Source organism: Onychomys torridus, chromosome 16, assembly GCF_903995425.1.
Source record: "Onychomys torridus chromosome 16, mOncTor1.1, whole genome shotgun sequence".
In the NCBI taxonomy this organism is placed as follows: domain Eukaryota; kingdom Metazoa; phylum Chordata; class Mammalia; order Rodentia; family Cricetidae; genus Onychomys; species Onychomys torridus.
In genome coordinates, this window is record NC_050458.1 from 58,191,959 (window position 1) to 58,205,133 (window position 13,175).

General features: G+C 41.7%; 1 protein-coding gene across 12 annotated transcripts in view; it reads left to right on the forward strand.

Moving 5' to 3' along the window:
• The window catches only part of Pphln1 (periphilin 1), a 125,343-nt gene that overhangs the window by 26,829 nt on the left and 85,339 nt on the right, over positions 1 to 13,175 (forward strand). The window contains exon 2 of one of the 12 annotated variants that reach the window (XM_036207758.1): positions 582 to 848. The exons of 6 other annotated variants lie outside the window; for them this stretch is intronic. In XM_036207758.1, the coding sequence (XP_036063651.1) occupies positions 809 to 848 (40 nt within the window). In that variant the 5' untranslated portion in view covers positions 582 to 808. 5 more of the 12 variants (XM_036207764.1, XM_036207765.1, XM_036207759.1 and 2 more) reach the window with 5 other exon arrangements.

Here is a 13,175-nt window from a genome sequence, read left to right on the forward strand (position 1 = left end):
GAGTTGCTCTCCCCAGAGGCGCGAGGGGCGCATGCGGCGGGCGGGTGGCCGGGCCGGCGTTTCCTGCCGCGTTGGAGGTCTGCATTATCCTGCGCTCGTGGTGGAGCCTGGAGAGACCCAGTGGATTTGGGCGGAAAGCAAAGTCTTGAGTGTAAGACACAGGTTCGGCTTCTTGGTAGCAGTTTAATATGCAAAGAGGAATACGGAGCTAGGTAACTTCAGCGGCTCGAGGTCTGTCAGGAAGTCTGTGGTTTTTATTTTTTGGACATCACCAGATCTTTAATAGGCACTTTGAGAGACTGAAAAAAAAAGTGCGAAAATAGCCCGCTTGCTGTTGAGAATCTCAATGGGGCTGGGGAGACAAAGCCAACGTGAGGAGAGTTGGATTGACAGAATGACCCTTTCTTGAGTACTGGCATGGACAGATGTTGAGCTTCTTGGCACCTTTCTTTCCCCCCCTGTAAATAGGGAATGGGCACGCACTGACTGTTATTCTTTAAGAGGTCGTCATAGGCCGTTCATCTCTACAGAGAAATTAGAAAACAATGCGTGGTAGTTTATACTTAACTTCTACCCACCAGCACACACAGACCAGGCCTGTAACTGCCCCCTGGGAACCTGCGTGTCAGCAGCCCGGAGCCCAGAGCCTGTCTTGGAGCCTGCACAATCAATCCTGACTGAAGCGGAGGGACGAAGTGCAAGCCACCCAGGGCGCAGCTGAATTTTGAGAGGCATTAATGCCTTGGCGTCCGCCAAGGGACCACTGGGACTAATTCTCTTGGCAAACTTGTGGCCAGCCAAAACTACCATGCTTCACATCCCGGTTGTGCTTGGTTATCGCCCAAGATGTAAGCCCCTTTGGTCTTCTATACACTGTCACCTCCATGCTGTTTTGTGCTTCCTCTCCCTGGATTCGGGGTATCACTGCTTCTAACTCAGTTCACCCCTGACCTGAGCACACCGTCTCTGTGCTCCCTGGAATCGGGTTTTTTGGGTTTGGTTTTTTGGTTTTTGTTTTTGGTCTGCTTATCCACCCCTTACACATTTAGCCTTGTTTCGAAATTGTGTTTCATTTTCTGACCTTAATTAAGGTGTAGCTTTCGCCTTCAAATTGAGCTCTTTTTCTGACGCCGGTGTTTTAAGATTGGCTGTTGCTCCATCTATACCGAAGTGATTGCATTTCCTTAAAATTCCTTTTTCCCCTCTCTCTTCAATGTCTTGCTAAGTCCTCATTCTTCCTTTTGGTCCTATGATTTCCCTGCCCATTTCTACCTTATTCATATCATTCCCGTCCCCCTACCCCCCCCCCCCCCTTTTTAAGCTGTCTTGGAACTGGTGGTCCTGTTCTGCCTGAGTCCTCCCGTGTTCTGGTTGCTGCCCTTCCTCAGGCTTAGCGGTGCTCTATTTTTGTGTAGTCCTTCCCTAACTTCCTAGAGTTAGGTAGGACTTGTCTAGTTCCCTCCTAGCACAAGACATTTGTTTCCTAATTGTTTGTCTTTTGTCTTTACACTTAAATTAAGCTGGGAGGGAGGGTGTGTTTGTTTTGCTTATCTTTGGAATGCAGCTTTTGTAATTTCAGAGGTTAAGGTAGTTGATGAATGAATATGTAAGTGGCAGGAACTAGTAGCCTGCTACTTAGCTATAACAAATGGGTGGTTTGTGAGGTGTTTCCAGACCATCCTGTTTGTTCAAGATCCATTCTTTTGTGTGTTTGAGGGGTGGCTGGTCTCATTCAACAGAGATCTGCCTGCTTCTGCCTCCCAATTGATTAAAGGTGTGCATGACACCCAGCTCAAATACTATTAACAAAAACTCTAAACCTCACCAGGAGGTGGCGGCACTTGGGAGGCAGAGGCAGATGAATCTTTGTTAGTTCGAGGCTCCCCTGGTCTACAAAGAGAGTTTGAGGCAGCCAGGACTGTTACACAGAGAAATCCTGTCTAGAAAAATCAAGAAAAAACAAACAAACAAACAACCCCCCCCCCAACAAAAACCAAAACCAAAACTATACCTCACTCCTCCAACCCTCCACAGGGTTTCAGGATTTCTTGGTGTAGCCCTGGCTTGTCCTAGAACCCACTTTGTAGATCAGGCTGACCTCAAACTCAGATCCAACTGTCTCTGCCTCTCACGTGCTGGATTAAAGGCACGTGCCACCACACCTGGTTTGCATTTCAGCTTTTAAGTGTTTTTCAGATAAAAGTCACATGTTGCCTATCAATTACTAGTTTGGGATCTCTTTCAGGTTTTGGAGAGTTCTGATGATAAAAATTTAGAGAATAGCAGATTTTTTAACTGAGCCATGAGTATGGTTGGGAATTGAATGTGAACAGGAAGGAAAGTACTCATTTCTGTTCAGAGAAATCCAGGCATGGAGAATGATTTTGCTGAGACTAGGTTAGGTGAGAAAATAGAGACTCTGGAGGATAGAGAAGTTTGGATTCTTGATTGAGAAAACCGCTCATTATTCTCATTATGGATATACACTAGCAATTGGTTGAGTATTCATTTTTAGGTGAAATGGAGGCTATGACAGTGAAAGGAGACAGATCAGTTAAGATCTTAAGCCCCATACAGATGTTAAGATTTGGATTACAGGGAAATGTCTGGCATTTTTGTCATAAAGTTAATTTATCACTTGCAATGGACGATCAGGAATCTCTTCCTAGGTATTTAATAAAATGAAGTGGGGCTTATAAAAAGTAATTTAAATATATTGTCAACAGAAAAATCCCTCAATGGGGATTAGAGTGTATTCTGGGGGCAAGAGCTAGTAAATGTGGCCTGGAAATACAGGTTCCAGTTACTGCAGATTCCATGGTCTAACCTGGTAACAGTTTCATAGTTTTCATAGTAACAGAGCAAAGAAAGTCATAATGGAGTCCTTTTTCCAATATGTTGGTAGAAACATCAGGTAGGCACAGTCCAACAAAGCAGGGAAATCTCAGCTGTTGTCTTTCCATGCTGTTTGACAACACTCTTAGCCTTTGGGTTGGTGGAAGCAGGTGTCTGTCAAATTAATACCTTAGGAAAGGTTCCTGTTAGTCACAAGGCTGTCAGGTTAAACATAGAGATGGGCCAGTATGTCTTATTAGGAGACTAAAGATAGCCCAAAGGAAATTACAATTAGGCTTCAGGCTTGTAACGTTCCAATCTCCACACCAGTGATATTCTCATAGGTTAACCAACCTTTTTGGAGGTTCAGTATAAGGTGGAGTTCTTTCCAGAAAGTTTCATTCACAGTTGTCTTCTTCATTCATCACATTAGTGTATGTGAAGACCACATGTTAATTATTAAATAGTAATATGTCATGCCATTCAGTTCTAGGATCTGATGTAGATGGGGCTGAGTAGTAGACAGTTTTCAGGAGAGAGAAGTAGCTTGTTTGTTCGTTTTTCAGGACAAGATTTCTCTGTAGCTTTAGCTGTCCTGGATCTCCCTCTGTAGACCAGGCTGGCCTCGAACTCACAGAGATCTGCCCCTCTCTGTTGGGATTAAAGGTGCCCACTACCACCGCCCAGCAAGATAAATAGCTCTTAAAGCCATCAAGGAAGAAACTCTTGGATCCTATCTTCAAACTCTTCTAGCCAATAGGGTCCCAGTCTGACTTGTTCCTTTACTTTCTGTCTGACTGTGATGCAACGTGACATATAATAGGAGTAATAAACCAAAAATTTAAAATCAAGACCACTTCCCACAATGAAGGGAGCAGATGAGGGAAATGTAACCAACTGAAATTACATTGTTGAAAAACTAGATTAGCTATCTCTATTTACATTTTTTTGTGTTTTTAATTTTATTTTACATTTGGAGTATTTAAACAAATTATTCTCTTTTAATATTAGTGCTTGGTTTATTTTAAGTGAATTTGATTCTGTATAACCCCTCATGTGGAGTGGTTAGATCTAATTCTTTGTAAAGTTTGGTCTTTGGTGTGTATATATATATATATAAACTTAGAAATCTTTTTGTTTTTCACGACAGGGTTTCTCTGTGTGTAGCCATGGCTGTCTTAGAACTCTGTAGACCAGGCAGGCCTTGAACTCCCAGAGATCTGTGGTTTCACATACCTTTAATCCCAGCAGTCAGAGATCTTTCTGAGTTTGAGGCCAGACTGGTCTACCTAGTGAGTTTCAGGACAGCCAGGTTACACAGAGAAACCCTGTTTTAAAAAAACCAAACAACAACAACTTAACAAAATTTTCTTTTTCCTTTGTTTTTGTTTTTGTTTTGTTTTGTTTTTCGAGACAAGGTTTCTCTGTGTAGCTTTGCGCCTTTCCTGGAACTTGCTTTGTAGACCAGGCTGGCCTCCAACTCACAGAGATCCACCTGCCTCTGACTCCCAATGCTGGGATTAAAGGCATGCGCCACCACCGCCCGGCAATTGTCTTTTTCTGTGTGCCAAATATTACTAATGACACTGATCAAAGCTAGGGGTCAGACCTGCTAGAAATCTGAATTTGACAGACCATAGAGGCATAATGGAATCTTACTAGTTAGAAATGGAAATTGGAGTCACTCTGATACTGTTCTTTTTATTTTAACGTTGCCTTTTAATTATATTTTATTTGTGTGTATGAGGAAGTCAGAAGCCAGTTTAGAAAAGTTTGTTTTCTCTATTGTATGAGCCTTGGGGTGGGGGTTGAACTGAGGTCACTAGTTTGGTAGCAAGTGCTTTTTCCTGCTGAGCCATCTCTCTAACATTTTTAGGAGTAAAATATGAAATAAAGCAATATTTTAAAAATAACAATATTTGTTTCAGCTGGTGGTGGTGCATTCCTTTAATCCCAGCACTCGGGAGGCAGAAGCAGGAAGATCTATTCCAGGACAACCAGGACTACACAGAGAGACCCTGTTTTGAAAGAACAAAAAGTAACAATAATTTTAATCCTGGCTAACTGTACTATAGGACATCTTAAATAATCAAGAAACATACGCTCTTAAGGTATAATACCATAAATACCAGGTAATTTGACTCTGAACATGCAACATTTCAACCTTCCCTGTCACTGAAGCTCTAATCAGTCAGCTTTTCAGAGGTTCAGTGGAACTTCTTGTTTACACTATTTTAAGATTTTGTTTTAGAGAGTTATTATTTTATATGTATGGGTGTTTTGCCTGCTGTGTGTACCACATGCATACCTGATGCTCACAGATGTGAGAAGGCATCCACCTTGTGGGTATTGGAAACCAAACCCCTGTCCTGCAAGAGCAACCAGTGTTCTTAATGTCTGAGCCATCTCTCCAGCCCCTACTCTGTTTTAAACTGATGTGAAAGTCATAGAAAGATATGTATTAGTGGGGTATCATTATTGCTTAAATACATATATATATATTTCATAATTTTGAGTCATAAATATTTCTCTTCAAATACCATTTTTTATAAAGATTTATTTATTTTTACTGCATACAGTGTTCTGCCTGCATGCACACATGCATGCCAGAAGAGGGCGCCAGATCTCATTACAGATGGTTGTGAGCCACCATGTGGTCACTGGGAATTGAACTCAGGACCTCTGGAAGAGCAACCAGTGCTCTTAACCTCTGAGCCATCTCTCTAGACCCCAAATACCATTTCTTTTTTCTTTTTTGTTTTTTAAAGATTTATTTACTTTTATTTATTTATTTTTGAATGCCGAATGCCTTCTAATGAAGGAGGGAGGAGGTCTTAAATACGGGCTTACAACACAATGGGGGAACTCCGGAGGGCAGAAGTTTGCTTCAGATGTTTTACAGTCTTGCATCTAAGCTGTTAATGCCCAATATGTAGGATACACAGACAAGGAACTTCCCTTAAGCATTCAGGAGGGTGGAATCTGGCAGGGAATTAGCATAGGGAGGATATCAAGGTCAAGATCAGCAAGCAAGGCAACAGTTACCCAAAAAATGGAAGCCAGGACTCTATAGGTCCCCCCATTTACTAAAAAATGAGCTTCTGACTTAGGTTGCGTGGGATGTCAGCAGGTCACCTTATCCGTCATGGAGGCACCTGTCCAGGCCACACAGGTGTTCTGTCTTAGGTGGTGAGTGCCCCCCAGGCATTACCCATCTCTGAATACTCATTATCATACAGGCTCAATTGTGTGTGACCTGCAGAGTCAACTGTTGCCAAAGATCTCTAAGTGGTGCTGGGCTTGCAGTCTGTGTGTTTGACACAGAAAAGACCAACAGAAGTCCTAACCCACCCATAGCCGGTAGGCTAAAGGCAGCTGAGCCATTAACGAGCCTTACTGCTAATTGGAGTCCTTGTAAGATGGCAAATACCATTTCTTCATGGTAAAGTCTTTCTGAATTCTTTTAGAAGTGCAGTAACTGTTACTGTTATCCATAACCACTCTACTGTATAATAGACCACCAGGACTTCTTGCCCTACTTCACTGTAACTGTGCCCCATTCACTAACCTCCCTCTATCCTCTTCCTCTCCTGCTAGTCTTCTTGACTCTCAGTAACTACCATTCTAGCCCGGACTAAGAAGTTTGGGGGTTTACATGTTTCTTGAAACAGGGTTTTGCTATGTAGCCCTGGCTGCTTGAGATTAGCTACATGGGTGAAGCTGGTTTTAAATGTATGTCTCTACTTTGGGAGTTTGGATTACAGATAGGCACTACTCCACCTGGCCTAAAAAGTGTAGAGTGACCTGTGAAGCTAAAGAGTGATAGGAGGTATGTGAGTCCCAAGCCAGCTAGGGCTGCACAGTGAAACGCTAGCTCAAACTTCTGCCCCCTCCATTTCTAAACCATATAATTTATCATGAAAAAATTCCATGGTTTTCTTGTTCTAGCCTCCTGCCTCTTCTAGTCCATTTTGTATGTTGGTCACTTAACTTCTGAAATGACATCCTTCCCCCACTTATTCTCAAGGTTAAAAGCCTGTGCTGAATGTCTTGTCTAGATTTTATCATTTGATGCCCTGGAACCTGTTCTGTCTGCTTACCTGCTTCTTTTGTGATAATGTTGGGAAGGGTTGGGGATGATACTCCAGGCTCAACTCTAGAATTTAAGTTTTTGAGAGCTTCAGAGTTTTTAATGCAAAAGTGAGGGATTATATCTCCATCACTAGGATAGTGTGGGTAAAGGGTTTTAAATGTCTTGAAAGTTTATTGCACAAATTCTTGCATTAAGGAGAGCAAATAAAAATTTGTCAGATGACTTGAGTAGGTTTATTTATCATTGCTTTGTGGTCTCCTTTGGTCATTTCTTCTTCCTCAGACCTTTCAGAATCATTCCTAATGCTTTGCCTTTTCTTGGATTCTACTATTCACTATTGTCTTCATTTGAGTCATCACTCAGGATTCTATTTAATTATTAATTTTTAAAAATTTTATTTTAGCTTTCTTAAAAGTTGTCTTACCTAGTATATTCTTTCTAAATCTAGCTCTCACTTTGTAGCCCTGGCTAGCCTAGAACTCAGAGCTGAGATTGAAGGGGTGCCTCACCATATCCATACCTAGCATACTCTTGAGTGCCAAGCAACATGGAATTCTAGTTGGGATTTTGCTGTTTTGACCATTTTAGTTGGTATGAGTAAAAATTTTTTTTCCAAAGATTTTAATTATATTCTAAAAGTGATTTTTGGAATTTTAAACATTTTCTGCTAGAAGCAGTCTTAGACACTTTTTTTAGCTTCAGGTCAGCCCTTTGACATCTCCTTAGTGTCTGTTTCAGTGTGGATGTCAAGAATGTGCTTATTGCCGGGCGTTGGTGGTGCACGCCTTTAATCCCAGCACTCCGGAGGCAGAGGCAGGTGGATCTCTCTGATTTCGAGGCCAGCCTGGTCTACAAAGTGAGTTCCAGGAAAGGCGCAGAGCTACACAGAGAAACCCTGTCTTGAAAAACCAAAAAAAAAAAAAAAAAAAAAAGTGCTTACTTCCCTTTAATCTGTTGATCTTAACCTGAGATGAGTTTAAAACTTGAAAGCAGTTAGACCTTTCCAAGGGCATTTTGGGGACTTAGAAAAGACAGGATCTGGATAGTGTTGCTTCTTAAAGCTCTTGGATAATACTAGTGTGCAGCAAGTTTGAAAATCACTTTCGGATATGTGATTTAAAGGTTTCTCATCTGTATCTTTTGTTAAAAAAATGAAATGGTATTGACACCATAAAAAGTGTGGCTAGGGGCTGGAGAGATGGCTCAGCGCTTAAGAGCACTGGCTGCTGTTCTTCCAGAGGTCCTGAGTTCAATTCCCAGCAACCACATGGTGGCTCACAGCCATCTGTAATGAGATCTGGCGCCCTCTTCTGGCAGAACACTGTATACATAATATATAAATCTTTAAAAAATAAATTAATTAAAACAATTTTTTTTGGCATTAAGCCCCTTTTATGATGGGAAATCTACAGATCTGTTTTGTACTTTTTATACTGTTGGATACTTATAATCAAAACTTTGACTCTAGGGTATTGAATAAATTTAGTCTTATTAGAAAATAAAAAAAAAGGAAAAATTTTTAAAAAGTGTGGCTAGAATCATAATTTAATAGTGCTCACAAGAAGTATTTTGAATAATTAAAAGTACCAACTATTCTAGTATTAAGATTCCTGGGGCTGGAGAGATGGCTCAGAGTTTAAGAGTACTGACTGCTCTTCCAGAGGTCCTGAGTTCAGTTCCCAGCAACTACATGGTGGCTCACAACCATCTGTAATGAGATTTGGTGCCCTCTTCTGGCCTGCAGTCAAACATGCTGTATACATAATAAATAAATAAATCTTAAAAAAAAAAAAAAAAAAGATTCCCTAGAATGACTCCTGGGATATCATATGAACTATTTATTGTTGGTATAAAGTACTTTTACCCTGCTAAGGCAGAGGAGCAGTATAGGTGTATAGTCATTGTCTTTGCAGTGGTTGGATGAGGAGGAAAAGAGAAGAGTGAACAGAAATAATATGGGACTGGTTATATAGTACTGTAGGGTCTTGAGGGGCACAGACAACGACTAGCTAGCTCATTGGGAAAATATAAGAAAGGTTGGCATTTGGGCTGCATCTTGAGCATAGAATGGATAGTTCAGCGATAATCTGGGTAGAGGTTAAGGTGCAGTGCATGCTTGGTAACCAGAGTAGGAAGTTTAGGTACTTGTGCTTTGTTGGAGTCGTAGAAATAACTGGATGGAGGAAATGTTTAGGTGTGACAGGTATTGAGTTTTATTACTCAAGTATCTGATTTTAGTCTTTGGGTTTCATTGATCAAAATGGGGAAGACAGAAGGTGTGATGAGTCTCTGAGAAAGTGTGAAGAACTGTTGGGGTATGTTGAGTTGGAAGTATATGCAACATTCTTTAGAAGGAAGTTAGGATGGAAGGAGAGATGTCCAATCATTTATTGAGAGGGATGATAAACTCACTCTGATTACTGATCACATTCTTTGTGTGGATTGTTGAGGAAGTTACTGAACAAGAGTAGTTCTACCTCCTGTTTTTATAATAGTGAGGTGGTGTCTCAGGATAACTATTGCTGTGATGAAACACCATGACCAGAAGCAATTTGGGGACGGAAGGGTTTATTCGGCTTACTCTTCCGCATCACTATCATTGAAGGAAGTCAGTGCAGGAACTCAATCAAGCAAGGCAGGAATCTGGAAACAGGAGCTGATGTAGAGGCCATGGAGGAGTGCTGCTTACTGGCTTGCTCCCCATGGCTTACTTAGCCTGCTTTCTTATAGAACCTCACTATTATAAGCTTAGAGATGGTACTACCCACAGTGAGCTGTGCTCCCCAGCATGAATCACTAGTTAAAGCCATATAGGCCTGCCTACAACCTGATCTTGTGGAGATATAAGGCAATACTAACCCTAAGGTGCATTGCATGTAAATCATACCAATACTGGAGACGACTGTACTGTGAAGAAGGCAATGCTGAAGGATCTGACTGAGTGACATTCAAATACCCAGGTGAAAGCTGAGGAAGTTCTAGAGCTGTCTGGAGAGCATGCGAAAGGGAACTGCCGATACAAAAGCCTACTGCTGCTCATGCTGAGGATGAGCTTCACTGGGACTTTTCTCTATGAACTCTAGCTGGCTATCAAAATAGCTAGATGAGAATAACAAAATGAAAGGAGTCTGCAGGGACAGGAGTAGAAGCTTGAAGATGGCTGGGACCTTCTAGTTCATGATGCAGTTACTCTGTTGCCTAAACTGCAGGACAGCAGTTTGGATAATGTGAAAAACGAATTGTATCTATCATTTTGACTTTGGACACAGGGTCATTAACTGTGAGTTTGTTTTTTCTCAAGTTCTTGTAACTTTCACTAACAGTGCCAGTTCTCAGTGGAAATTACACAGGGCTCGGGACACCTTAGTGGAGTACTTGAAGGAGGGCCCATTTCCTTTCTGGACTTGAAGCCCACAGACAATATTACTTAGATCCTGTATTGGTTATTGCATAAGGGTGAGGTTCTTGTATTCTGGAGTCAATTTATTGGCACACTTCTAAAGCACGTTTAATTCTAATTTTGTTCTCTGCTTTATTGGGATACAGAGAATTATTCTGGAGCACTTTTTAAAAAGTAAAAAAAAAAAAAAAGTGTGTGTATTGTTTGCAAATGTGTGTGCTTAGGTATACAAAGACCAGAGGAGTGTGTTGTTCTTTATCACACTTCAGCTTTTTTCTTTAAGATAGGTCCCCTACTGTACTTGGAGGTCACCTAGTGATCCTTTTGTCTGTCCCCTCAGTGACTGGTGCTACATGTGTGAGAGAGTCATATTGGGCTTTTATGTAGATGGTAAGTTCCAGATGCTTGAGTGGAAAGAGCTTTTAACCACTGAGCCATCTCTTTAGGTTCTAGAGTACTTTTTCTTTTTTGATTTTTCAAGACAGGGTTTCTCTGTGTAGTTTTGGTGCCTGTCCTGGATCTCGCTCTGTAGACCAGGCTGGCCTTGAACTCACAGAGACCTGCCTGGCTTTGTATCCTGAGTGCTGGGATTAAAGGCATGTGCCACCACCACCCAGCCTCTAGAGTACTTTTGAATCTCTAGTAATGGGAAGGGATTTTTTAGTGTCTTCAGTCAGTGTTGTTAATTCATTGTGGGATGGATTGGACTGATTTCCAAAACCTGAATAATGTCATAAGCAACATATGCCATTAATCAAAAGATTACTGCACTTAAGAATGCTTCTAAATGACTTTGAAAATTGCAGAGTTTTATTTGAATTGAAAGCAATTTTATCATATTTTCTATAGTGCTTTTATCTTTTTTTTTTTTTTGGCGGGGGGGTGGGTGTTATGTGGGGGGTTTGAGACAGGGTTTCTCTGTGTAACAGTCCTAGCTGTCCTGGAACTTGCTTTGCAGACCAGGATGGCCTCAAACTCACTGAGATCTGCCTGCTTCTGCCTCTTGAGTGCTGGGATTAAAGATGTGTGCCACCACCACCTAGCTTCATCTTTTTTTTAAAATTTTTTATTTTGTCTGTTTCTTCTTGTGATAATTTAATTCAAGGTCCAACTTGAACAAGGGAAGTAGCTGAGTGGCAGAATACTAGTATGTATGAAATAGTAGTGTCAGCCTGAAGTAAAAAAAAAAAGAAATACCCCAGTTCCATGATCCAGCTTGATTAGAGACCCCTTTTGTAGTTCACTCACTGTTCTTTGATTCTGAGAGTGATTCTGTTATCTGAGGTAATATATCTTCCAAACGGATAGGCAGAAAATTCCAAATTGGATCAGGAACAACCTGAAAATATGGTTTCCATTCTGAAGTCTGGTAGTGTGTCATTTCCTGGAGTGTCTGTGCTGCCCTAAGAGAGCCCAGTCTTTGTAGGAGAGTCCTCTGCTCGCCTTTGAGTTTCATGTGAACACACCCCATACTCACACTGTCTAAGTTAGGGATACTTAGGTTGCTATGATGAAACACCATGGTCAAAAGCAAAGTTGGAGAGGAAAAGGTTTATTTAGTTTACACTTCCACATCACTGAAGGAAATGATGTGGACAGGAACTCAGACTAGGAAGGAAACAGGAGGCAGGAGCTGATGCAGAGGGCGTGGAGGGGTGCTGCTTACTGGCTTGCTCATCAAGGCTTGCCCAGCCTGCTTTCTTAGAGAACCCAGGACCTCCTGCCCAGAAATGGCACCACCCACCATGGGCTGGGCCTACCCCATCAATCACTAATTAAGAAAATGCTGGATCTTATGGAGGCATTGTCTCAATTGAGGTTTTCTCAGAGTATTGTGTCTTATTGACATAAAACTAGCCAACACACACGTCCTTCATCATTTCAGACTGAGTCTGTTGCTAATGTTGACAGACTGGCCTTGGACTTTTGTGTTTGCGCAAACCTCCCGAGTAGCCAAGGGCCACTTTAGGCTTTCTATCCTCCTAAGGTAAGACTTCCGTAGATTTAACAGTTCTCATCACAGGCTCTCCTCCTGCTGCTCTATGTCAGTTTACATTATTGTGCTTAGTTGTTTGTTAAGGGCCTTGTGTAGTCTAGGCTGGTCCTGGAACTGAGTTTTTTGTTATTGATGTTTTGTTTTTGTTTTTATTTAGTTGGTTATTTGAGACAGGGATTCTCTGTGTAGCCCTAGTTATTCTGGAACTTACCCTCTAGACCAGGATGCCTCAAACTCAGAGGTCTGCCTGCCTCTGCCTCCTGAACGCTAGGATTAAAGTTATGTGCCACCACTGCCCAGCTCTTGATCCTATTTTTATGATACGTCCAGAACATCTTTTGATGATTTAATGGTTACTGATGGTCGTGGTGGCAACTACTATAATTCAGCATGTGGGATGCCATGGCAGGAGGGTCAGCAGTATTTAAGGCCAGAAACCAAACCGGAGGGCTGGTGACATGGCCTATCAATAAAGGCACTTGTCATCAAGACTGAGGCCCTGAATTCAAGCTGTGATACCCCCATGATAGTACTGAGTCCTGCGAATTGTCCATTCTAGGGAATGCATGTGCATGCCTACTTGTCCCATGCATGATGTGCATGCTGGGATATGCCTGTAATCCTAGTGCTCTGGAAGGTTGCCACTTCCAGGCCAGCTTCAGCTACATAGTAGATTGGGGTCCAGCCTTAATTGGAGTATCCATGCTGGCCGGTTTTCCAAACTATACATCAAGTGGCATCTTTTTTAGTTTTTCAGATTGTTTGGTGATGAAGAAACTGTGTGTGGTTGATAGCTCTTACCCAGCATGTTGGTGGAGGTTTTATTGAACTTTTAAATGTTTAAAGCGGAA